The sequence below is a fragment of the Thamnophis sirtalis genome, unplaced genomic scaffold (assembly GCF_051295495.1).
Source record: "Thamnophis sirtalis isolate CommonGarterSnake01/CBP01778 unplaced genomic scaffold, rThaSir2_p1.2 scaffold_11, whole genome shotgun sequence".
In the NCBI taxonomy this organism is placed as follows: Eukaryota; Metazoa; Chordata; class Lepidosauria; order Squamata; family Natricidae; genus Thamnophis; species Thamnophis sirtalis.
Genome location: NW_028261391.1, coordinates 48,484,345 through 48,512,105, shown reverse-complemented (window position 1 = coordinate 48,512,105; position 27,761 = coordinate 48,484,345). Strand labels below are relative to the sequence as shown.

Here is a 27,761-nt window from a genome sequence, read left to right as displayed (position 1 = left end):
AAGAAAAACCAAGTAAGTTGTGATTGGATGGACTTGCTAAAATCTTCAAAAAGACAGAGGCAAGAACTTTAAAAAAAAGAAAAAGGAGAGTATAAATTAACATATGAACACAGCAGGAAGAATACTTGCAAGGATGGAAGGATATGAGGAAGTAGGTATGGTAAAGGCATAAGTTGATTCAGTTATATCTGTTCTCTTATCTATTTCTTTTAGTTTACTTTGCTTGCTACTTCTCACTCAGTTTCTGCCGTTTCCATAACACTGCTGATTCAGACTACAGGGACATCTATGTATGTAGATAATCAAATCTCCATTTTACAGGAGAAATTAAAATTCGAATATTACCACAAAGAGACATTATATACAGATTACACCATACATTGTCTGATAATAGACTAAACTAATTATGATTGGAACTGTAGCCTTTATATTTTTGTAGTACAGTAATTCTTTCCATATTCAGAATTCATTTTTACATAAAGTATCATACAAACATTTGGACTAAGAGACATGTAATTGATATACAGCATTAGAAGAAAACATGACGGACTTCTGGTTTGGGCAAGGCGTCTGAAGAGCTGCTTTTTTCAGGAGCTCCAGCCCTGTGACTGTGTTAAGCTGTCTAAACAGCATCTATCAGCTGTTTGACAGATTGATTACCTCTTCTTCGGGCAAAGAAGGAGGGGTGAGCAGCTGAGCTTGGGAAGTGCTCCACTAACCTCCCCCAGGAGATAAATCTGGGGAGTGGAAGGTGTGGCGCAGTGGTTAGGGTGCAGTCCTGCAGGCCACTTCAGCTGACTTGTTATCTGCAGTTCAGCGGTTCTAATCTCACCGGCTCAAGGTTGACTCAGCCTTCCATCCTTCCGAGGTGGCTGAAATGAGGACCCAGACTGTGGGGGCGATATGCTGACTCTGTAAACCGCTTAGAGAGGGCTGAAAGCCCTATGAAGCGGTATATAAGTCTAACTGCTATTGCTATTGCTATCGAACTCCCCTGCAACCCAGTGAAACTCCGTGTCCGGGACTCATTCTGCCTTTTGGCAGAAACAAAGACATGTGTCCACCCCTTGTTCAATGATTGATTTAGACCTGAATCCAAGACAGGCAGAGGAATACCGGAGAACTTTCAATTGTGTGTATTAACAGGCTTTAACTCCATTTTTCTAAAAATTCCTTCTATTAAACTACGTGGCAGAAAGAAAAAAGATTGCGCCGAAGAGCTTTGAAAGTGGGGTTACGCTGTAATGTTGTAATCTACCACAGAGTTAAATTACTTACAGATCATTAAATCAGCAGTGATTTATTAGAGTAATAATTGGAACAAGCGGTCTGTACTGAGGAAATGGCGTCCAAGCAAGTTAAACCAATTATAACTTCAAAGAGTGCAGGGAGCTCCCCTGCTCCAACAACTAAATTACAGTCTTTGCTGCCCCCCCAACACCCCCCAAGAAGGTTCTCTTCTGCTGGAGAACCTCTGACTCAAGAAATATTGCAAAGAGTTTTAAATGATGCTTTAAAAGACCATGCAGCTGTGATGGAAATTAAAATGCAGGAAAAGGTTTCTGCTGCTTTTAAGGAGATGTCAGAGGAGGTGTTAGGAATGGTGCAGATTCATAATCAACAAATCAGAGAAGATATTTTAGAAGTTTTTAAATGCTTATCTGGCCATGTATCTATACTTGACGACAAAGTGGAAGATGTTAATGAATCTAATATTAATTTGGAAACTAAGATGGATGCGGTCCAAGGCAAGATTAACGATGCAGAAAATGAAATCACAATGCTGCAGTATAGGCAGATGGAATTTGCTTTAAGGCTAAGGGGCCTCAAAGAGAAACATCAAGAAAATCTGAAGGAGATTTTCTCTGAAGCCCTTGACCAACTGATGGGCCGGTTGGGAGGAGACTTTGACTGGCAAATAGACAAGATATATTGTGTTAATTCATGGATTTCTAGACAGAAATAACTCCCAAGAGACATTGCAGTGTATTTTGCCACAAGGGATGTGAGGAATTTGATACTACAAGAGTCTTACAAAACCAAGTTGCAGATTGCGGGCCAGGATGTGACAGTTTTGAAGGAAATCCCACCCAAAATGTTGAGATCCAGAAAAGACTATGCATTTCTAGTGGAAGAACTTAAGAACTGCCAGTTACAGTTCAGATGGGAAGCTCCAGCCAGATTAGTGGTCAACTACTTGGGACAAAGATATCGTCTTAACTCAGTTTGGAAGGCTAGAGATTTTTACAGCAATGGACCAAAGGCTGGTCACCCCCATCTCCAGAACCCAGACAAGGGGAGCAAGAAGGACAGACAGGACAGCAAGATATCAAGGATCATTACAGGTGGACCAAGTTCAGACCCACCTGGTGGAACTAGAAGGAGCCAAGGAGCAAAGACAAACCTGAGCGGTTACTAGACGTATGGAACAAGAATTAAAGAAACAACAAGCTCTACAACAAGCTTACATAGTGGCTAAGGAAGCCACTGATTTCAGCTCAGAAGCGGTGGGAAGAGCTAGGCCGAAAACCAAACTACAGGATTTTGAGATGGCTCTTAAAAAGCTTCAGGGAGCTAAAGATGATAACTAAATTCCTAATCTGGAACGTCAATGGCTTAAACTCACCTCAGAAAAGGAAGAAAATAAACCATTATTTGAAACAGTTTAAGAATGATATAATTTGCCTGCAAGAAACACATATTAGAACAAATGACCAGAAATATTTGATAAACGCAAGACTTGGACAACATTTTGTAGCCTCCGCCCCAGAGAAGAAAAACGGTATAGTTATATACCTGAGAAAGGATATGAAAGCTGATCTAATTGAAGCAGACTCTCAAGGAAGATATATCGCAATAGAACTATTACTAGAAGGGAAAAAGATACTTTTAATAGGAGTATATGCTCCCAATCAACAACAAGACACATTTTACAAGATGCTCCAAGGTAATACAGTGGGACTATAGATCTTGTATACTAATAGGTGATTGGAATGGAGTTTTGGATACCAAGAAAGATAAGAAGGGTCTTCGCAAAATAGTCAAACACGTGCGAAATTACCTGTCTTTTTTTGACATGATGGATAATCTTGAGCTTAGAGATATTTAGCGAGAAAGGAATCCTAAAGAACAGGACTTTACATTCTTTTCTGATAGACATCAATCTTTCTCTAGGATTGATTTTATATTGACCACAAATGATCTGTTTTCTAAGGTAAAGAAGACCAAGATATGTTCCAGAGCCTTAACAGATCATAACCCAGTTTGGATGGGATTGGAACATGGGAAGGAATCTAAAAGGGGTTGGAGGCTAAGTGAAAATTTATTTAGCTATGAGAAAAATGTCAATGAATGTAAAAAATTGCTGAGAGAATATTTTGTTTTTAATATGAATAAGGGTACATCTATGGAAATGGTTTGGGATGCAAGCAAAGCGTATATAAGAGGAATCCTAATAAATTTAAATAAATTACATAGACAAAGACAGGGGGGAAAAGAAAGGAACTAGAGGAAGAGATTAAGCAGAAAGAGCAGGAGTTAATATCAAACCCAGGAGATAAGAAGATAAAAAGAGGCAATTGCTTTATTACGAGCACAATTCAATATGCTGATGTCAGATCAGGTGGCTACTAACTTGCTATATGCTAAACATAACACTTATTGCAATGCAAATAAGCCAGGTAGATGGCTAGCATACATGACCAGGAAGAAGCAAAAATCTTGTATTATACAAAAAATATATTACAAAGGTAAGGAAGTTTATCAACAGGACATGATCCAAAAGGCCTTCCTTGAATTTTTCACAGGATTGTACAAGGGTGACAAAATACAAGGCTTAGATATAGATAGATACTTGGACAAAGAAAAAATACCTATAGTTAAGGAAGAGCATAGGGAGAGATTGAACCAACCAACAAGCTTGGGGGAAATCCTCCAGGTAATTAAATAGTTAAAGGCAGGGAAAGCACCGGGGCACAGATGGTTTGACAGCGGTTTACTATAAAAATTTACAATTAGAAATGGTAGAACCCTTTAAGGAATTATTTAACAAAATCCAAATGGAAGGGAAGGTACCCCCATCTTGGAGAACAGTTTTTATCTCCTTGATACCCAAAGAAGACCAAGATCTTACTCAGCAAAAAAACTACAGGCCTATATCATTACTCAACACAGATTACAAAATCTTTGCTGAAATACTAGCGGATAGGTTAATGGTGGTTACTCAGCAACTGATTCACAATGATCAAACTGGTTTCATACAAGGGAGACAAATGAGAAGTAATGTAAGACAAATTGTTAATATATTGGAGTATCTGGGAAAGAATAACCAAGTCCTCGCAGCGCTTATATTTCTAGACGCAGAGAAAGCATTTGATCGAGTTAATTGGCAATTTTTAATGAAAACAATGCAAAAAATGCAAATTGGAAAGTATTTTTTACAAGCAATCAAGGCAATATATCAGGAACAAACAGCACAAATTATAGTCAATGGAAGTTTAACAGAATCTTTTAAAATTGAGAAAGATACAAGACAGGGTTGCCCCCTATCACCATTATTGTTTATTATAACCTTGGAGTTATTGCTGAATAAAATACAGGGGTCAGAAGATTTACATGGAATTAAGATTAGACATCACGAATATAGATTACGAGCATTTGAGGACGACTTGGTTATAACTTTAAACCAACTAGGGAAATCTATCAAGGTTTTAATGAATATGATTAATCAATATGGTCAAGTATCGGGGTTTAAAATAAATCTAGGGAAAACAATGATGCTAGTTAAAAATATGAACACTAATCAAAGGGAAGAATTAGAAAGAATAACAGGATGTGAGGTAGTTAATAAGGTTAAATACTTAGGAGTTTATATTACAACTTTAAATGGGAAGCTATATAAACATAATTATGAACCATTATGGCACAAAATACAGGTAGAGGTGAAAAATTGGGAAAAACTACAATTGTCTTTGTTAGGAAGGATAGCAGCAGTGAAAATGCCTAAATTATTATTTCTTTTTCAAATGACACCAATACTTAAAAAAGATGCAAACTTGCTGGAATGGCAGAAGGGCATTAATAAATTTGTTTGGGCAGGGAAAAAACCGAGAATAAAACTTAAAATTATGCAAGATGTACGTGAGAGAGGAGGCTTGAAAATGCCAAATTTAAAACTATACTATGAAGCAGTAGTTTTATCAATAATTAGTGATTGGATTAATTTAACAGAGGATAGATTACTGAATATCGAGGGGCATGATTTGATATACGGCTGGCATTCCTATTTGATATACGACAAGAAGGTGGATAAGACTTTCAAAAGTAATATATTAAGGAATGCTCTATTGCGTGTCTGGAAAAATATCAACATAAATTAAATGATAAGATACCTATGTGGGCAATTCCCAGACATGCAATAGAGAACATAAGTATAGCACAAAACCAGGATGTAACTACATACAGACCGCTTCTTACTATAGAAAGAGGTGTATTGCAGTTAAAACCCTTGAATGTACTAAAAGAAGAAAAGGTAATTCAAACATGGTTTCAGTATGGACAGTTACAGGCCAGATGGCAGAAAGATCAGAAAACTGGTATTATGCAAGATGAGGACAATCTATTAAAACAAATCAGGGATCAAAGTCAAAGGCATATAAAAAGGCTATATAATGCATTAATAGAAATTGATTCTGAAACAGAATTAGTTAAAGACTGTATGATAAAGTGGGCACAAAATTTTGAAGAACCAATAATGCTGGATACATGGGAAAAGATATGGGTAAGAAATGTAAAATTTACACAAGCCCAAAACCTGAGAGAGAACTTTTATAAGATGTCTTATAGATGGCATTTAGATCCTAAAAAACTGGCTTGCATGTATCCGAATTTGCAACCTAAATGCTGGAGATGTGATTGTGTTGATGCTACATACTACCATATATGGTGGACTTGCAAAAAGGCTAAAGCATTTTGGATAAAAATATGGTGGATTATGCAAAATATTTTTAAAATGAGGATAAAGTTTACCCCGCAGTTATTCTTGTTAGGCATAACTACTGATTGTACTGTTATAGAGACTAAATTGATTTTGAATCTAATCTAACAGCAAGACTGTTGGTGGTGGAATACTGAAAGAAGGAAGATTTGCCTACTATTCAAGAATGGATATTAAAAGTAACCATCTTAGCAGAGATGGCTAAAATATCAGCATACCTTAAGGAGCACTCAGATGAGAAATACAAACTGGAGTGGAGAAGTTGGATTGACTATATTCAAAATAAATATGAGTCTAAGAAATTCCAGATAGCTTATGACTGAAAGGGAAAGGAATGATATAATTTGTTTATAGTTAGTTTAACAAAAGAGGAGTTAAAGCGCAAATGAAAGAAGAAGCCAAGTTTATTTTAGTTTATTTTAGAATATGATTGTTAAAATTTTATACCTTGTATTTCTCTGGGAAATCGGGGTGGGGGTGGGGAGATAGGCTTGGGTGGGGGGGTGGGGGAGGGAGATAAATAATTGTAAAAGCTTTTTAAATTTTTCAATAAAAAAGAAGAAAACATGACTATGCAGAAATACAGAATTTGCAACATTCTAAGGACACAATGATATAGAAATTTGTAAGTAGTTATGGTAAATAGAGAAGAGACCCTCAGTCTATAATTTGCATTCATTCAAATTCACATGGGGCTTAATTTTAAATTACAACACTTACTTGTAAAGATATTGATCCACTATCTTTGTTTTTAGTGAGGAAGTTGGAAATTGACAAATTTAAATCAATGCTGCTGTTATCAGCTGCAGAACCAGTGCCTGAATCTGTATCATTTTCTTTAATAGACTCAGGATCAAGATATTGTGTATGTTCAATATTATTCTGATTCTTTGATTTATTTTCCGTCTCATTTTCTACACAGCTAACATTAATACTTGGTACTGGAGATGCCTCATGTTCAAGAGGTTGTTTCACTGCACTATCTCCAAGGTGATTTTTAATAGGTAAATCACTGGAAACCACCTCAGGATCTGTGCTTATTTGAAAATTATTCTTGTAGTTTTCTTCAGCTCTGATCTCTAATTTATCACCAGGTTGCACAACATAAACCTCATCTTTTGTGTCGATTTCTTCAGTTTTCTTTTGTTTTTCAGCATGTATAGCATCATTCAATCCTGGCTTCTGTTTCATGACCTCCATTTTTTCTGCAATGTTGACCACAGTTTCCTTTGTTGTGTTTCTCTGGTTAGAATCATCATAATCTCCCACTATCTGTTGCTGATCAATATCCACATCATTCTGAGTAAAAGTTGGTTCAGAAGTAATTTGTCCCTGAGCATCCTCAGAAATATACACTGTTGGCTGTTGGCTGTTTTCAATCACTTTAACTGAATCTGTGATCTGAACCTTGGTAGTAATACCTCCCTCTTGAGCACTACTGGTATTGTCTTTTATTTGTTTCTGCTGTTTATCAAACGATCCCTCTATATCTGTCATCTCCATATTGGCATTTGCTTCATATTTCTGCTTTTCAATTTCTTTCAGAACATCATCTTCACATTTTTCATTTCCTTGTAATTCCTTAATTGCTTTACTTTTTTCTGTTGACATTTCCTCCATGGCTTTGTTTTCCTGGATAACTATGAAACTTTGCTTTTCTTCTTGCATATCAGCCTCCTTGGAAATTGTTTCTCTAATTTCTGCACTGCTAGCTTCAATTTCAAGACTAATTTTATTTCTGTTCTCAACTGATAATTCATTTGACAAAGCATTTTCTTTTTCTGTTTTTAGATCAGGCTTGACATTTATTATAGATAATACTGTATTGCTTTCCTTTTCTTCTTTTTGTGCTATAGTGTCTTCATTCAATATTACATTTTGATCCGCATTTTTGCTCTTTTTTGCTTCTTCAACTGCATATTGTAATGCTAATTCATTCTCTCCTTTTTCAGTATGGCTCTGCTTGGCATCACTTGTGTTTTCTGTGAATACTTCATCTTTATTTCTGCCAGGCTCCATACTTATCTTTTCTTTTTCAATTGTGTCTTCCATGGATGAATGCTCTAGTCTCTCCGAAACAGATTCCAGAATAGATGCATTCTGTGAAAGCTTATCCTCTTCCGAGCTGGCAATACTGAGGTCAGATGACGCTCGCTTATTGGCAGGTAATTGCTAAAATGGATATTGAAATCATTATTAGTTGTACATGTAATTACTTCAATTTTAAATATTCACCCTATTACTGAAGTTAAGATTATACAGAACTTATAATAACAGTATAAATAATTTATATTAGAACAAATTATCTGACAAGCTTCTTCCCAATATGTACCTTTTGTAATCCAAATTTTCTTTGAATCTGAGAATCTATATGCATACCATACAGAAAAAAATATTGCGTTTAAAATTTTCTGCATTACAGTATCTGCCTTCAATATGATGGGAGGTTGTATAAAATTTAATAAATAGATAAATAGGCACACTGTACACTTCGAATTTGGCAACTTTCCTTAAAGGAAATGCAGCTTAGAACCCATACAGCTTACATGGGACCAAAATATGTCATTTTATTTTATTTATTAAATTTATTGGTTATCCGTCATACCACTGGACACCCATTCAACTAGCTCTGATGAACTGCAACATGATTGGAAGTTGTACCTGCCATTTTATCGCTAATGAAATGTAAAAATTCTTATGGTTTGGAAGACCATCAGAACACTCAAAACAACAAATCAACAACCTACACTCAACTGGTCTTGTTTGAAGAACGGAATAAAGTTCCAAAATACAGGTTGTAATGTTCCTATATATGTAGATTGAATAATAATATAAATAGATTATACTATTTACTTAATATAAATATAACTGTGTGTGTGTAAGATATTTATATTATGTAACTAATATAATCTATTTTAGTATGCAAGTTTACTTGTTAATAGAAATTCACTGTTGCCAATGACAGCATATTATAAATTGCTCTAGGTCCAATTTGCTATTTAAACTACTTGTTACTTAGCATTTATACCAGAAAGCTGGACAATATTTTAGGTTACAGTAATTGGAAGACGAAATTAGCTTATATGACATTTAACTCTATAATAAAAATTTTGCATTAACAAAAATTAATATAATTTATACACTAGGCTTGCAATGCAAAGTTTCTTTTTAATGTACACATTTTAAATTTCTCACTAGAGAATTTTCGGATTCCTCCTCTTCATCTTCATCTTTTCCATCCTCTACTTCTTCAGTGACTTCAGCCTTTGCTTCTGCAATCAGCTCTCTGATTGGTTTATTGGAAGTTACTGTAACAAATGGGTGCTAGAGAAAAAGCATATAGAATTTAATCAAAATTAAAAAGCTTTAAATTAAAATGAAAAAAATGATGCAAGAAAAGTAAAAAAAATAGGTTTCTATTAAAAGCTTACAACTAATTTTTCCACTGAACCATTCTTGTACAAAATTCTAAACAATATTTTTTTTCATTTAAAAAACCATTTTATTCTTCAGTAACTTCTTATATTTGGAAGTCTAAATGTGTTTCTATTTATTTCTGCTTAAGTAAACTATATTGCAGGCGCAAAGCAGAAATTATTTTTCTGGAAAACTGTCCTCTCTGCATGGTTTCATTTATGGATATATTTTATCATAAAACAAAGAATTTGGGAAGAAAGTAAGTCATAGGCTAATTCAATTCCACAATTATGAATGGAATCTACAAGCACTCTAGTTTTTTGAACAACATCCAACACTACTTGAATAGAATTAGAAATCCTGTATTTGAATATATTTTCTCAAAACATTTCTACTAAATTCAAAGATTTCAAAGCTGTTAAGTCCAGAAATTCTTCAAGCCTAATTTACAAATTATCCTTATAAATATGAAACATAATCCTTTTAAATTATGGTAGTGAAATCAAACATAAAAATAGATGCCAAAATTATTAAACAATAATTAGACTAGATTAACCTGTATTAATTTCAGTTCATCTTAAAAATGAATACAAGTCTGTCCTTTTTCCATACCAGTATGGGAGAAAGGTATTGTCAGCCTCTGTTTTGCTGCTTGCTTTTCGGCTACCATTGAAACGGGGAGGGAGGGCATGGTATTTGGGTGAGGGAAATAATCTATACAGGAGGACTGTTAATTGGGAATTGTTCTCACCAACTTCTGCACGTGTGGCAAGGAGGGGAGTTTCCTGCCAAGGCCAACTGTCCGGCATACCAACCTGATGATGCTTTTTGAAGATGTCTCCCACCTGACAGCTGTGGAGATATTGGACTGGACTATGGACTGGGGTTACCAAGGGGAGGGGAATGGGTCATGTATTGATATCTAATGTTTTCGCGCGCTTTTGCTCAGATCTAGCTTTGCTCAGCTTCTATTTACTTATAATCAGTAAAAGTACTCTTAATTCTGCAAAATGGAGTTGAGTGGTTGCTTTCTTGGTTAATAAGCGAAGCAGCATTGACAGGTATGTCTGATCCTGTTTTTCTCCAAATGGACATTTAATTAAATTTTAAAGCAAAGTGCTATTTGTACATTTAACTATATCTATTATTGCATTAAAAATTCTTAATTCTTTTTGTTATAATTTAGCTGTGGGAATAGAGCATAAATTACCAGTGCTTCAGATTTGATGGATGCTATTACAATATTAAACATTTTACATGTCTCATTTTAGCATATTTATGTCTTCAATTGCTCCTTCTGAATGCTATATGATTTGAAAACAGAAGTCCAAATAGTAAAATATTTCATTCTTCATACCTGCAGAAGTTCAGCAATGTTCCATCTGGCATCGACATTCTTTTCCAAACATTTCTTTAAGAAATCCTTAAAATCAGCAGACCTACATAAAAGCAATTAAATTGGTAAGTTATAAAGATAAAATTATAATTATAAGTTAATTGTAAATAATGGTAGAAATAAAATGTAAATAATTGATATTTCCATTCATTTATAACAGGTGGTTTTCTTTTATTACAGTACTTTAGAATATAGGCTTAAGATATCTTTGGGAAAAGTTTTTGTCAACTTTGGAGCAAATATTTCTTTTTGTCAGTTTATTCTAGTGCTGATAATAAATATATAAATAGATAGAGAAAAATAACCATTTTGAAGGTAGTGCCAACGAAGGTGGTTCAGACTTCGCTATTTTCAGCAGAACACGCATTGGATTCAATTCATGATGAGGTGGTTCTATTTCAGCCATTTCTATTAAAGTGACACCTAAAGACCAAACATCAGCTTTATAATCATAAGGTCTGTCTTTAGATGTCTCACACATGACCACTTCAGGAGCCATCCTAGGGTAAGGAAAAAAACCCCACATTGTTAGCAATAAATAAGGCCTGAGCTAAGACCCAATTCAAGAACTAAGGAATGTAACATCAATATTGTTTATGTTATCATTACTTAAAAATGTTGTCATTTTTCTTATCTCATATATATATCTCATCTAAAAATATACAATGTTATATGTATAAAGTTTATTCTCAAAAGGCTATAAAATGCCTTACCAATATGGAGTGCCAATGAAAGAATCTCGTCTCTGGATTGTACGTGTATTTTTAGCTGATACTCCAAAATCCGCTTCAACAAATAAAAAATATTGATTTAGAATCACAAGTAGCAATTTGCATGTATGTTTCAAAGCTATCTGCTTTGTTTCCTACCTTCCCAAATGAGAAAACATTGTTTCATTCTTAGCTATCTCGATTCCATTTTTTCTCCAAGATATATATTTGGAACAATTACTTCATGCATTTAATATTTTAAAAAACATGTCAATATCTCATAAGTAAAAGTTATTTTCAATACATATATATTTTACTAATTGGTATAAATTAAAAAAATAAAGAGACAAATGAGATGTATATCCTTTATGTTGATTTAATGTGAGATTCAGTATAACTTGTCAAAAGTCTTATGGTAAGTAGATCAACTTTTATTGCTGTCTTTGACACATGCACTATATTAAATGTAAATTAGAATGGTAATTAAAATATTAAATAAGTAAAAGGAAAGGAGAGGGAAAAGCATAAAAGCAAATCATCAAGCCTGTATCTATAACTGCAAGACATTATAATAAAAAGCAAGTATGAGTATGATACGTTTGACCATTTTTTTAAATAGAATTCCATATGCATGTATGGCAGGAAAGCAATTTCCATTAAGATGACAATTTCAGGATTTAAATGGTACCCCAGGAACAACCAAGAGAGTATTACAACCACATGGCATCATCACAGCACACAAATCAACCAAAGCTCTTTAAAACATGTCAAATAATCAAAAAGGCCCAGCAGCCCAAGAAATAAAAACACAAGTCATCTACAACATACAGGGTAAGGAATGTTATAAACACTATGTAAGACAAACATGCAGAAAATTAACAGAGTATATGCATGAGCACCAACTAGCTATCAAAAGACATGAGAAAATTCATCTTCTGCAGTGAGGAAGATTAATCTTTCAACTCAGACAAATCAGCCATCAATAGGCACATAAAGATAAACAACATTATAAGCAGGGATTGACACCAGACAATCAAGAAGTAAACAGTAACCTAACCAAGGAACTACCAATGAGAAAACAACTCCTCTACCAACACTAACAGGGCAAAGCTATTGCATACAAACAGAGAGCAAACTCCATTTCTTTTTAGCATTGAAGGTATTATCTAGTTTGGTAACAAAACTTCTGCAAACAAATAACTATGCTCAGAAAGCACCAAGGACCCAAAGTTCAAGCCTGAACTACATATAGTTTCTTCTATTGGCATTATCTGTATTAAGGTACTTCATGCAATGGAAAAAAAGTTTTCTTTGAAATTGAAATCAGCTAAAGCAGATCTAATAATTAAGGTCCTATAACCTAGAAATAGCTGTCTATATTTATTGAGAAACTATTACTGATACTACACTAGAATTAAAACAATGTAACTCTCTCCTATATTAAGAAATAGAATACTCACCTAGTTTGATATCTCCATCCAAAGTGAAAAGAATATTGCCAGCTTTCAGATCTCGGTGAATGATCTTGTTTTCATGCAGATAATGCAGCGCATCAAGAGTCTGCCTGCAAACTACTCTGATCTGTGGCTCTGTCAGCGGTCTTTCCAGTTCTACAAGGAAAGCATACTCTTACATTTAAATATCTTCTTTTGCCAAAAATCTTGATAATTAAAGTAAAATATGCAGGGGGTTGAGGGAGGAGTGTTGCTAGGTCAAAATATCCAAAATAAATTATATAGATTTCAATATTAAAATGATATAATGCCAAGTTTTACCCGGTAGACCAGCAGGAAATATGACCAAATAAGCAATAATTTATAATTTTATTGTAAAGCTACATTAACAAAATCTTGCAAATTTGCAAATGATATTCTTCCACCATATCCTTTACAGCCTGAGAAACTAAGGAGGGGCCCTTCTGAAACTCTTGGCCTACCCACTAACCAGTGCAGAATCTATTGTGTCTTATCTGTTCCTTAGGCAGCATCTCTTCAACCACCCAAGACCTTTCCCACTACCATCACACATAGGTTTTAAAATTAAAAGTATTACTTAAAATCATAATCTAACATTGTGCGCTCATGTGTATTCTATCTCTGTAAATTATACAAAAAAAGTACTAGGCATTACTGTACTCATATTCTAAAAATAACAGAACCTACCAATGAAATTATCTATTTTGCCAACATTTTGAATGTTGTTGTACTTACCCAACATTACTGCATCAACTGCACCACCAGCACAGAACTCAATGAGGATCTGCATATTTAAAGAAAGTAATATAGATGTTTACTTTTCAAATTGGCTTATTGAAGAACAGGAATTAAGCTTAATCACCTATACTAAACTTCGGGTTAGAAGTATGCAAAACAGTTTGAATATGAAACATTTTAACTCAAAATGGCCACTTTTAGTTGGAAAGAGTTGCTTAAACTTTGGGGAAATTAATAAGTTTGGTTAATTTCATTAAAAGGCCCAAATCCGCTGTAATTCAAAATCAAAATGGATCATAATCTTTATATGTCTTACGAATATATTAAACGTAATGGATGCATTTGATGATATGTGGTGTGAAACTTGAATATGATGTACTACCGCATTTTTCGGACTATAAGACACACTAATGTATAAGATGCACCAAGATTTTGAAGAGGTAAGTAAGAAAAAAAAGTTTTTGCCTTCCCTCAGCCCCCAGCAGCACTCTGCAGGGTTCAGCAGGGCTGGTGCAAGGCAAAAATGCCCCCGTTTTTGCCTTGCCCCAGCCCTGCTGATCAAAACCAGAGGCTTTTTGCCCCTGAAAAAAACGGAGGCTTTTTTGCCTTGCCCTGCTGAACCATGCAGAGTGCTGCTGGGGGCTGAAACAAGGCAAAAAAGCCTCCGTTATTGTAAAAAACGCCCTGTTTTTCACAAAAATGAGATGTGGTGGCGGGGCTTCGGGTAGCCAAAAATGGCTGCATTTGGTGTATAAGATGCACCAACATTTTCACACTTTTAGGGGCGGGGGGAAAGTTGCGTCTTATACTCCAAAAAATAATTGACTTGTTTTTAGGCCTATATTTGTTAAGAGCTGCTTATTTCTCCAAATTATTTCTATTGAGAATTAAATAGAAAAGAGTCATGCAGCCTTGCCTCTCTATTTCTGTTATTAGATGAAATTAAGCCAGGACATGATTAATTAATAGAACAGAGTATGTTTTTTTTGAGTTTCTTAGGTCACCCAATCTGACTTGCCTTAGTAATCAGCTATCAGTTATGCTTTGTTTAAAATGCTCAATAAATGCAGGGAATTGCAAATCTGTCTCTAAAAATGTATTTTTAAAAAAATGCAGATTGCATGGAGGCAATGTTAATATTTAATACACAGTATCTCCACAAGCGGTGGAACAAAAGTAACCACTTACCCAAAGATTATTTTCATAATAAAAAGCATCTAGCAATTTGACAATATTAGGATGATCACAGGATGCTAAGATATCAATTTCAACCATATAGTCTTCAAGTTCTTCTTCGGATTTAGTATCAATGACCTTTGCAGCAGCAAGGACTTTTGTTTCTTTGTTCTGAGCCTGCAGAAAACATTAAAGCAGAACTGGTTGGTTGTTTTATTCTTTTATACTGCAGACATTTTATTCAAGCTTTCCTCCATGTTTTGGATATTTTGTAAAAAATACTAAAATATACTGGATCATCTAACATATTATTAGCACTTTCTTCTTTGATTTATTCAATGCAACCTTTCCTTCTGCAAAGCCTTCAAGTTGACTCCATCTTACTGAAAACAGTCTTAGCTGAGGAAGAAAGCAGAACACATCTGTGTTGTCTAGATAGGATTATAATCTGCCTATTTCTTCCAAGTATCAGCACTAAAGCTTATTCTATTCACAAATTAATTGGGAAACCAAAATGTAGAAAACACAAAGCACATTAAAACAAAATGTTACACCAGGAATTCTCTGATCTAAAAAGCATGTGATTTACCACTATGCAATGGTTTCTTTGTATTATATACAAAGTATATAATTTTATTTGTATAATGTTATTGTATAATATTCTTGTAGTATTTTACCTTGATAATTGAAACAACTGTGATAAATTTTATATAATTCTTAATATTCCAATGCCGCACCATAGGCCTCCGCAATGGCCTGACACAGCCAATGGCCAATGGTGGCCGAGGACATCCTAGAACCTAAAATTCATGGCTAGAACAGAACAAATAAGGCCTCCGACCTACGGACCCCTTCGGTCCGCCGGAGGTAGATCTGCAGAGTGCGGCGCACGTCCAACCGATGCCAGAGCCTCTCCCTATCATTGGACGGGCTCAGGCAAAAGTCGGGCAGGACGATCTCCTGAGCCCTATGAAAGGGAGAGTTCACCTTCGGTATGAAGGTAGGATCAAGGCGAATCACCACCCTGTCCTGGTGAAAATGGCAAAGATTGTCCCTGGAAGACAGGGCGCCCAGCTCTGAAATACGTCGGGTGGAGGTAACCACCACCAGGAAAGCTACCTTCAGAGACAAGAACCATAGATGAACAGACCGGAGAGGTTCGAATGGGGCCCCTGTCAAAGCCCTGAGAACCAGGGGAAGATCCCACATGGGGAACCTGTGTACGGGGGGAGGCCTGAGATTAGCCGCCCCCTTCAGGAAACGCTTGATCAGGGGAACATGGGAGAGGAAAGAAGACCCCACACACCCCCAGGACCGAAGACAAAGCCGCCATCTGGTGGCGCAACGTATTCTGAGAAAGCCCGTCGTCAAGGCCCTTTTGCAGGAAGTCCAAGAGGTTGGGAATAGTGGCTCTGTTGGGAGAAATGCCAAGAGGAGAATACCACCGGACAAAGGCCACCCAGCTGAGAGTCCGAAGAGAACTGCTTAATCGCCCCCTCTGAAAGGGGATGAGCACCCACTGGAGAGGCCGAAGGTGAAGCCTGGCCCACGGGATAAACCCGATGCAAGAGACCATCTTGCCCAATAAATGTGATAGAGTAAGGATCGAAACTAACCGACTTCCGTGAACGCTTCCTGCCAGTCGACGTAGGCTGCTCTGATGTTCCTGGGACAGGCGCACCACCCCCAACACGGAGTCTATGACCGTCCCTAGGTGAAGAATGCGTATGGAGGGGGAAAGGTGGCTCTTGGGGAAGTTTACCGAAAAAACTAGGCTCTGAAGGCTCCAAATGGTGAGCTGAAGGTCCGAGATGGCCTGAGGAAGAGACCCCGCCTGAACCGAGACATTGTCTAAATAACATTGGAGCCTCACCGGGATGGAGTGCAGATGAGCTGCCAGGGCCGCCAGAACCTTCGTGAAGGCCCAGGGAGCCGAGGCCAGCCCAAAGGGGAGAGCCCTGTATTGGTAGTGACGTTCCCCATGCGAGAACCTCAGGGACCTGCGATGACCAGGAAGAATAGGGATGTGAAGATAGGCCTCCGTGAGGTCCACGGAAGCCAAGAAGTCCCCTTTTCTGATGCCCTGAAGGATAGATTTGAGGGAGAACATTTTGAATCGCCTGTACACCAGAAAACGGTTCAGGCGCTCAAGGTCCAGAATTGCCCTCCAGCCCCCCGAGCTCTTCGGAACCACGAACAGGTAGGAGTAGTGGCCCAGGCCCCGTTCCCCAAGAGGAACTACCTCCACCGCCTGAATGTCGAGAAGATGGACAATAGCCTGATCCATCAGGCGGCAGCGTTCCAGGCTCCAGGACGGAGGGAACAACTTGAAGAGATTCGGCAGGTTGGAGAGAAATTCCAACCTGAGACCGTGACGAACCGTGGCTCAGACCCAAGTGTCCGACGTGATCTCATCCCATTGATCCGCATAGAGGGACAGGCGGCCGCCGATGGGACGACTCGGGTTTGAGCCACTTCCCCCCGCAGTAGGGATGGCCGCCTCCCCCACGAAAGGGCCATCTGGACTGGTGCTGGAAACGGTTTCTGTCCTAAAGGATGACCTGGAAAACTGCCTGTCAGAGCGGAAAGAAGAAAAACGCTGGTTATAGTCGAAATCTGAAGCCCTATACTGCTGCCTACGGTAAGGATGAGCCCTAGCCTCAGTTTTCTTAGCATTAGATGGCAGAACTTTCTTTTTGTCTTTATTCTCGACCAGAATGGGGTCGAGGGCCTCCCCAAAAAGATTAGGCCCCTTGAACGGAGCAGCCGCCAAATTCCACTTGGCCTTGTTATCCATCTGCCAGTGGCGCAGCCATAAGAGCCTGCAAGATGTGACCGAAATGGCCAAGGCACTGGACGCAAACTTTACCGTGTCCAGGGTTACATCCGCTGAAAACTGGGAGGCCGCCATGATCTTGATCAGATCCTGGTGGAGCCGCTCGTCCTGGATGGGAATGCGCTCCTGGAGCTGCTTAAGCCACATGACCATGGCACGGTTGAAATAAGAGGCCGAGGCTGCGGACTTGATAGCCCATGCCGTGGCATTAAAATTCTTTCTTAAGGTAAGCTCAGCGGGCTTATCCTCCGGCTTCAATTTGTCTGCCGCATCGCCCGATACCACCGGAGAGGAGACCAGGGTAGCCACTGGGGTGTCAATGGCCGGCAACTGAATGGCCTGGGCAAAGGTCTGCTCCACATTATTGTGCCGGTGGTCATTACTCCCAGGAGTCGAGAAATTGGAGGGACGCATCCACTGGTTGGTCAGGACCTCCATAAACAAGGGAGGAGCTGGAATCTCCTCCTTATTCGTGGCCGTGGCAGAGAACATAGCCATGTCAGGATTCCTAGGTGGTGGCACCGAAGGATCCCCAGTCCTCACCTTGGTGGTCTTCCCTGCCTTGCTCAAGAGAATCTGGAACATGGCTGGGACAAAGAGACCTGCAGAAGAGGGCTCATCTGAGGGCCCCCCATTCTCGTCATCTGAGAAACCCATGTCCTGGAGATTATCCTCCCCCATCACCAAAACTTCACTAACCATGGAAGGAGAGGAAGCACGATACTGGGCCCTGCCTAGACCCCCATACCTGGAAGAAAAGGAACCCTTATCCCGCTGGGCAATGCCCCGCGAGATGGCAGCAGAAATAAGCCTCTTAAGACCCTCAGGGAGTTGTTCCAAATCTTCTATATCACCAAAAGCAGAACTAGGCCCCTGGGGAGCCAACCTGCATGCAGGGCAGGGTCCCCTAGACGTACCCTCCAAAGGATCCCCCGAAGGGGAGGGAGAGGGGGACCTCCTCCTCCAGGAATAGGAATGAGGCCTGTCTGGAGAGACCGAGGGAGAAGAAGGGCTAAACCCCCTAGGAGAACAGCGTGCAGAAAGAGGCCCAAGAGGAGACCTGGATCTATCTCGGGATAAGGGCCCAGAAGGCCTGGCCTGCCTCTCTGCCCTGACAAAAATCTTCTCAATTGCCCTGTGCTTCTTGACTTCCTCCCTAGTGGAGGACCTAGACGGGCGCTGGGCAGCCAGTGCACCCGGGGGGAACCCCTTGCTCCGCTTCCTGCACTAGGCCTTCCCCCTCCTTCATCGGGCTCACCAGGTGGCCCTGGGGGATCTCAGAATTCTCCTCCATGTCGTACTCACGTGCCCAAAGTGCCAGAACCGTGTTCCCAGGCCGCAGGCCCCAACGAGACCCAGGCCCGCTGTCTCCTGTGCCGCAAGAGGCCTTAGCTGCCGTAGGCCAAGGCGTGCTCCTCACGCACGTAGTGGCGATTCAAAATGGCCACCAGAACCTTCCGTGCCACGAAGGGGCCGAAAGGAGACCTTCATGGCTTAGCCAGGCATCCAGCAGCACGCGCTGCTTCTGGCAAAGTCGGGGGAGGCCACGTGGAGCCCAGGCATGCTCTCCCTCCCCCGCAGGTCACTAGCAGCGAACTTGATCAAGACGGAAGCGCAACAGCCGCTCTGAGCTATCGGCGGTGCCGCGGGCGGCTCGTGCGCTCCTCGTGGCACCGCAGCCGCTTCTTTCAGCAAAACAAACAAGCCAAGCTGCTGTTATAGCAGCAGTAACAGGAGCTGGCACCCCCACAATCCCGGGGATAGAGCTGAGGCTCCGGGCCCGCGGGGGGGGGAGGCAAAATGCCTCACAGGGCCCTCCCCAACCACCCGAGGCAGAGAACTGTCCCTTGGGGCCGCAGCTGCACAATTTAGAATTTAGGAAAAACTTTTAAAATGCCCAATTAAACCAAATGAGAGATTAGATTGAAATAAACAGAATCCTACCAGGAATATTCTCAATAGTTCTTGGACCAAGAAAGACTGAGAGGAACTGGGCCAGGATTGGAAGGCATCAGTATTTAAGTTTGCTCTCAGTCTTTGGACCAATCAGGCTTTGAGAATACCCACACGTGACCACTCCCTCCCTTCCTCTGGAAAACTTTGTAGATTTTAAACAGTACCCTAAATTAAGCCTGGAAGCCTTGCATCCCACAAAACAAAGATGCTATTATAAAAAAAAACTATAACTAGTGTTATCAGTTTGCATCCAAAACTCCCTACATTTGTGTGTTCTGGGACAGATTCTAAACTGGTTCAATGGCAGAGCCATTTAAAGCACACTGCAATAATCAAACAAGGAAGTAAAAGGCATGTGTTCCAGGAGAAGCACAAGGGCCCTCTTGGCCATGTCTGTCACCTGCTCATCGATTGGGAAGTGTAAGTCTAGAACCCAGAGCTGAAATGTACAACTGAGTATCATCAATGTATTGATGGTACTAATCCCAAAATGACAATAACCTCACCAGACGTTATGTGTAGAAACTAAATAGAATGGAACAGGGTTGCAATTGGGGCACCTTGTATTGTAATATTTAATAAAGACTGTAATATTTGTAAGTCACTTTGACAGGATATGTAACTTGCAAGATGTTACATTACACCGCACAATCATTCAAAAGTTTCATAGTGTGCGAAAAAGGCATTTTTTTCTTAAGTGTTAAACAATCGCTCCTGCTTTAGACTGCAAAGAAGTAACTCACAATGTGCAAAGTCCCAGGATAAATTTTATCATTGCATCTACAGATATGGAGGACTGCTTTTCAAACAATTGACTCAACCTTCCAGAGGATCAGATGGTTTGAAAATGCTATCATGCTTTATGAAACACACTTTCCAAGTGCTTTGGAAGGCTTGTCTTTCTGTCGGTCTATCAAGGCTCTTTCAAAACTTTCCTTCCAATGTTAGGTTAATTCTTTTCCAATTCATTATTTATTCATCCTTTTTTTCCAAATGAAAGAAATTCAAGAAACTAAGAATAAACTATAACAATAGATGGTTTTTTTCAAATGTTCTGTTTCCTGAGCCCCTATATACTTTAGGAATATATTATTGCTCCTAAAATTTGGTTCTAAGGAAACCACAGTATCACTGGATAACACATTTTTCCAAAAGATTTGCTTCCTGAAAAAAATTGGTGATAGACACCTTCAAAATGAACCCAAATATAATTTTAAAACAACTGTATCATGTAGGAAACTTGAAAAATATGAAATTATTTTTAATGATTATAATGCATTTAATTCTATAATGTTTCCGACATGAATGAGTTCAACGGGGCTAACAGCTTTTGCTGCCAATTTTCTTTTGTACTCAGCATCTGATATATCTTGCTGCAGTGTCCAACAAGTCAGTCAGCATTGATGGATTCCAGTTGTCCTGATGCCATTTTTCCATTGTGTAGGAGACGAACTGGCAGAGCCAGGGGGAGAAATGAAAAGAGGGATCAGCCTAGAATCATCACATGACATGGGCAGAAATGAATTAGCCAAACCACCCTTGGCTTCTATTGCCTCTTATTTAATTCTAATCAAATGCTGAGCATTTGTTGAGAAGATTTCTAGGTCCACGCTTTCATCAATAAATCAGTTAATTGAACCTTCAGGTGTGGGCTTGGCCTTTTATGCCTGACAATTGTTCTGGTGAAAACTTTCATCATGTTCATCACTGACTGTACCTAGATTTTTGGAAAAGAAATCCAAGTATGAATGCAAAAACTGAATCTTTAGTGACATGTTACACCTTATGGTCTTGTATACTATAAGAAATTTGTCAACCAGCTGAATGTAGTCTGCAGTTGCCAAGGAAATTCTCAACAACATTCTTGAATGCTTTCAAGGTGATTTTATCTGGCCCCACTAACAGATCTTCAAAGTGTGTCACTGATGACATATCTGATCTGTGGACCAACAAAAACGTCTTCCTTAATCTTGGCATTAGTTTTTCTTAGAAACATCTGTTCGAAATAACAAAAATCTTCACTTTCCTTGTTCAACATTCCCACAAATTTTTCATCAGTCTTGACTTTTATGTGAAGCAGAGGCAAAAATTTGTTTGTTGGATTAATAAGCGTACTACATTTTTCTGTCCTGGAAACAATTTTTTTCATACTGACCATTTCTTTTAATGTTATTTGACTCTCTTGTATATCTGTCTCATTTGCATATATAATAACATACTTGGTATAGCCAAGCAGAAGAGCCACTACTTTTAGGTCTCCATAGTTATTTTATTTATTTATTTATTTATTTTATTTTATTAAATATATTTATAAGCCGCCCAATCCCGAAGGACTCCGGGCGGCTTACAAAAAATAATAATAAGAAAAACACATAACGAGAAAAGAAACAGTTTAAAAACAGCAACACCCGCATACATTCATTCTAATCGGGGTTGGACCTCAACAGTGAGGTCAACAGCCCCAGGCCTGCTGGAACAGCCAAGTTTTTACAGCTTTCCTGAAGGCCATGAGAGTGGGTATGGTCCGGATCTCCGGGGGTAGCTGGTTCCAGAGAGTCGGAGCAGCCACAGAGAAGGCTCTCCTCCGAGGGCCCGCCAGCCGACACTGTCTGGCTGACGGCATCTGAAGGAGGCCCAATCTGTGGGATCTTACTGGATGTGCTTCAACAATTCCATGTTTTCATGTTTCTTTTATGTTGGCAACATAGCCAATAGATATAAAAGGGTGTACATTGTGTAAAAACAGAAGATTTCTATAAAACAGTCCATTATAGGTTAAATTACAAGTTATTCTCACTATTAGTAGTCAAAAATCTATAAAATACACCCAAGTGTTCAGGAAGAAAAAATTTTGTAACAAAAAAATTAAAGTATAAGTCACTGTAATAAAGCTACTCTTCCTTTGTCTGTTAGATGGGATTAGATTAGTCTCCTGCTTACCATTTATTTTCCATGAAAGTTAAGAGATGAAACTCACTCCATTAGCAATGTAAAGATATAGTATACTTCTCCTCAGCTCTGCAGAGCAGAAGCAGGATAATATGCAAAAATAAATTCAATAACATTTCTCTGTTGATAACATCAACAAAATCAGAATGTTCATTTTTGGCCATAATGTCATGCAACCTTCAAATTTCTACACATAGCCCATAGATGTTAGCATATGCAACTCAAAATTTAGAAAATACATACTAATTCAGATAGAGTATCATTTATCTACAAACAATACGCATCTTCTTAAAGAACAGCATATTTATTGCAGTATATTCTTTCATGAGTTCCAACTCCCTTTGTCAGATGCAACTTATCTGCTTTGTATCATCTATCACAGTCAACGGTCTTTGTAACTAAACTGTTTATTCTTAAATGTTAGCTGACAAAACTATAGCGATTCAAATTTGTTAGTCCTGAAGAAAAAAATAATGTTGTACTCCATAGCAAATATTTATCATACAAACTTCATGTTTGTAATATGATCAAGAACAATATTTCTTATCTAATGAAACTATTATAAAACAATCTCGTCTTGGCAGAAATATTGTTCTATTTAGAAAAGTTCATTCTGCTGCAGTTTTAGTTTAACGTTTGTACGTGCAATGATTTTTGATCATAACAAAAAGATTTTATATGTATGTCATAAAAACCAAATACTTTAGTTAAGAAAAAGACAACAATACAGTATACAGTTCTAAAAATACAGCATTCTTACAGTTGTAAGAATAAATAAAATGACAAGGCTAGCTATAAAGGGGTAAACAAAAACAGATACATTATACTAAATCGAACAATTCTTTTATTTACCTCCTATGGACAGCAATTTCCATGATTACAACAGGTTATTATCATACAGAGAAAAAGAAACCAAAGCAGAATCCTTTCCAAATAAAAAGTTTTTTAATATAAATATTTTGTTTATTTTTAACCATTTTGACATAAACAAACATTTTTATTTATTTGGTTTACTATTGCTGCTACTTCTGTTCAGTTAGTCAATTTACTTTGAACTATTCTGGAATAGCTTCCATTTTATTATTAAATGGGCTTTAGAATAAGCAACTTGATTTCATTCATTTGTTGTCCTAAATGGATCTTACCAGAACTCTAGAGCAACTTTTATGATAGTTAGTGATGGGCAAGGATACAGAATGAAGGAGAATGAGGGAACTGTTTCAGGCAATTCCTTTCAATTTATTTATTAAATATTATATAACTCCATACTGAAGGAAATATTGTCATAAATATGTCCTCAATTAAATATATTAAGAAAAAAAATCCAATTGTTCTATCAATATTGCAGAATATCACAAGCTGCAAAAGATTAATTTGCATAGTCAGGAAACTATCCTTAAAATATTGCCTGGAAATGTATCCAGTATAAAACAGAACTGGAAGGAAGCAAAAAGTCCTTCCCAGGAGAAGTCCATTAAAGCAAAAGGTAAAGATGCAAAGTACACATATTGCTTCCTCCTTTTTAAATAAATGTTTGAGGTAGATAAGATTTAATTTATACCTTGAAAAAGATGACTGCTGCATAAAAGAATGGGTGGAACCAGCATGTATGTGTGAACTGACACACAGAATATATTCAAAATGAAAAGAAGACCTCAGATTATTCAATATGTGCCTGGAATATAAATGACTAATATAAGAATACAAGAATCAACTTGCCTACCATGCCTCCTTGATTTGTGGAATTAAAACAAAAGCAACAATTGCATTCATTGGACTGAATCACAGAGCTATAAATATTGCCACTCCACAAAGTTATAGTCATTGTAATTCAAAATCTCCATTTGTAATTCAAATCTAAGATTAGACATTGACAGTGAGCAGCTTTATGACTGACATGCACAAACTGCTGTCCAAATGATGACTGAAGTAGAAAGAAAACCACCAGCATTAAAAAATGAAATCACAAAGCTATCATAATTATTAAAAGTAAATTATTTGTAGCAAAATTTCTTGGCCATGCTTGTCAGCTTCTTCTTCCTGAATAATATGGGTTGGATTCTAAGCTACACTAACACTGCCCATGGTCCATCACCCCACCCCCATTGCATCTTCAATAACTTTCACCAAGAAAGGAGTCCCTCAGTTTTCCAATGGGCTGAGAAGCCTGCAGGAGTAGATTGAAATCTTTCCATTAAGTGAACTTTGTTCTGTTAAAAAGTTGCCATATTTTTAAGCTGTTGACAATTAAATCCAAACAATGAAAAAAGGTTTAAGTTTATTTTAAAAATGGTCTGTTTAACATTTTTTCTTAATAAGATTTTTTAAAAAATATTTACTGTAGAAAAAGCTTAGTAAAGTTTATGGAAGAAAATAAAACAGCTTAGAATCACTAACTGGCAGCTAATCACCAGACCAAATAATTGGTAGGATAAAACTGCTGGGTTATGAATGTTTATGGAAACATGAAAGTTCAATGAGATTCAGAAGGCATGCATATACATAGCAATTGTTTAGAATAAACATCATAGTTTATTCTAAATATACTTCATTTCCCACACTTTGAAGGAACAATATTAAGTCATTATCATATAATTATTTAAAAGCATTTGGTCTTGATGAAATTTCTGTTAAGATATGTTCACCACCCTCTATAAAACAGCAGTGTAAGATTTCAAAAACAAATAAAGTCAAAGTCATAATCTTTTCAGAATATGTTTTCTAAATATATTTTCAGTATCAAACTGAAGCCTTTAGGGTGAAGAAAGTCATGTATTGTATGAAAAATCCAAACACTTAATCGAAGAAGAGCACTTTTTCTTTTATCTATAGACACCATACTTCTATTTTTAATGAGCAGAGACAGTAGAAAAATAGACCAAAAAAAAAAAAAAAAAACCCTTGGCAAAATGTAGTGAAGGAGGATGGGTCTATGTTCCAAGAACTTTTTTCAGTTTATTTTAAGCAGTAATTAAAAATTGACTTTTTTGGGGGGAAATGCGAATCAATACACGGAACATATTACCATTTATGGTGGACCTGTGAGGAGGCTAAATTTTTTTGGAAAAGGATCAAAAATTGGCTGAAGGCAATAGCAGGGGTTAAAACAGAATGGAAACCTGAAGTTTTTTAAAATTAGGAATAAGGTCTGCGAAATACAAAAAAGAAATCCAGTATTTAATACTACATAGAATTACGGTGGCAAGGATTGCCTTTGCCCAAAAATGGAAAAACAAATTAATTCCAAGCGAAGATGAAATAATAAGAAAGGTTATAGATTGTGCTGAAATGGACAAACTAACTAAAGAAATCTAGGGAAAAGAAGAATCAGAATTCTACCAGATATGGGATAAATGGTATAGGTGGATGGAGGAAAGAAACAAGAATCAATGAAGGAATATAACAAAACTCAAAAAATAATAGTTATGAGTAAAATAAGAGGGTTAAGAATGGTGAAATCCAAATGAAATACAATAGAAGAGGAAATAATATAATGTGAGCGGTATCGATTAGAAAGAAGAGGAAGTTCCTGTTCGTATTGTATTGTGTAAATGTGGTGTACATCTAAGTTTTGTGTGTGTGTATTTTACATGTTTGTTAATAAATAAATAAAAATTGACTTATCACTAATTTTGATAGCTACTTATATCCAAGAGAAATCCATAATTTTTACTGTATCATGATAGCCCAACACTCATTATTCTATGGATTATGAATTTTATGGTGTTGTTAAATTCATATGTAAGAGGGCCCAGAAAAATACAATTTACCAAAACAGCATCAAATAAGAAGCATTCCTTACCTTAAATACTTTGCCAAAAGCACCATCACCCAATTCTCCTATGATTTCCCAAAAGTCCTCTGGATTCAAATCTCTCTTGACATGCTCATACTGTTTCTTTTTCTTTTCACCTCCCAACTTGAAGATTTTACGGAAGTTAAAAAAGGACATATTTGCCCTTTTTAGTTAAAAAACTATTTTAAAAATATTCAGAAAAAAATTAAGCAGTTGTTGTGTCTGCTGTTATGGTCTAAAAGAAAAACTGTACAAAAGTGTGACTTCGCTGCTATGCGTCAGCAACGATGCTAAGAAAGGCGTGGATAGGGACAATTTGTAGTCTAGATTTTTGATTCGGTATACAATAATCCAACCTCACAACCAGAACAAGTAGCAGCCAGCCACATGCGGTTTCTCACATGCAGTTTCCCACAAGTTTATCGCTGTAGGTTTAACAACCTAATAATCATATAATTTCTCACTAAGTTCTTCTACTCACTCAACACATATGGCCAGGCTCCAGAGATACTTTCCCCAAAAGATGTATTGCTCCTAACAGTCTGAATGTTGAGGAGCGACAAAACAAAACAAAAAAAGCCCACTAGATTCTTCCAGATAAAGGATCCAATATTAAATGGTGAGTATGTGTGCAAAAAAGCAGGCAGCTGTATTCAAGATCTGCCCCTCCTTATTCAACAGCACAGACTGCTTAACATCGCGTCAGATGCCACCACCCTCCTTTCCTTGGTGGTTGAAAACTTCGGCAATCCGCGAGAACGGAAAATACGCATCTTCTTTCCTACCCTAGGCACGACAAGACTTGCCTTCAAGAGAGCATTTTGTCTATTGGAAGAGAGAGACGAGAAATTAATTGGCATAATATACTCCTCAACCATTTTTTAAAATTTCTTCCCCCCCCTGCCATCAAACAATATATTTATTAAAAATGAAATGAAAAGTTATTCCCTACCGGGAAACAGCCCCCTCTACTCCCCTCCGTTTACCGCCCCTCCCTATTTTTCGTTGGAGAAAGTTGGCAGAAAAATAGATTGGGAGTAAAGAGTTATTCCAGGAAAAGCAGCGACTCTCAATGATGGCAGCTGCTGGTCTCTTCCAACAAAAGTGGGGGGGGGGTGATAGATGAGAATGAGAAACTCACCAGCCGAGATAGATTCTCGTCTCCCCCGCCGCAGGAGAGGTGATGGAGATGATGACGCCCGCCGCCTTAAGCGCTCGTACTTCCTGTGCCTTCCCCCGCCTCCCTCAGATAAGTGGGCGGAGCCATACAAGGAGGAGGTTCGGCGGTCTCGCTTCCTCTACTCCCCCTTCCAATCT

The 27,761-nt window shown here is 37.8% G+C and overlaps 1 protein-coding gene across 4 annotated transcripts in view; it reads right to left on the bottom strand.

Annotated features, from left to right (window-relative positions):
* SLK (STE20 like kinase) overlaps positions 1-27,760 on the bottom strand; it is a 46,683-nt gene extending 18,923 nt beyond the window's left edge. Inside the window, exons 1-10 of one of the 4 annotated variants that reach the window (XM_014065846.2) lie at positions 27,586-27,760; positions 26,451-27,269; positions 14,920-15,084; positions 13,729-13,777; positions 12,979-13,128; positions 11,522-11,594; positions 11,114-11,308; positions 10,770-10,851; positions 9,191-9,319; positions 6,716-8,167 (exon numbers count right to left, since the gene is read on the bottom strand). In XM_014065846.2, the coding sequence (XP_013921321.2) occupies positions 6,716-8,167; positions 9,191-9,319; positions 10,770-10,851; positions 11,114-11,308; positions 11,522-11,594; positions 12,979-13,128; positions 13,729-13,777; positions 14,920-15,084; positions 26,451-26,600 (2,445 nt within the window). In that variant the 5' untranslated portion in view covers positions 26,601-27,269; positions 27,586-27,760. Of the gene's footprint in view, positions 1-6,715; positions 8,168-9,190; positions 9,320-10,769; positions 10,852-11,113; positions 11,309-11,521; positions 11,595-12,978; positions 13,129-13,728; positions 13,778-14,919; positions 15,085-24,209; positions 24,324-26,450; positions 27,270-27,585 lie in introns of those variants that run through there. The other 3 variants (XM_014065847.2, XM_014065848.2, XM_087725791.1) reach the window with 3 other exon arrangements.
* Between the last annotated feature and the right edge of the window lies 1 nt (position 27,761).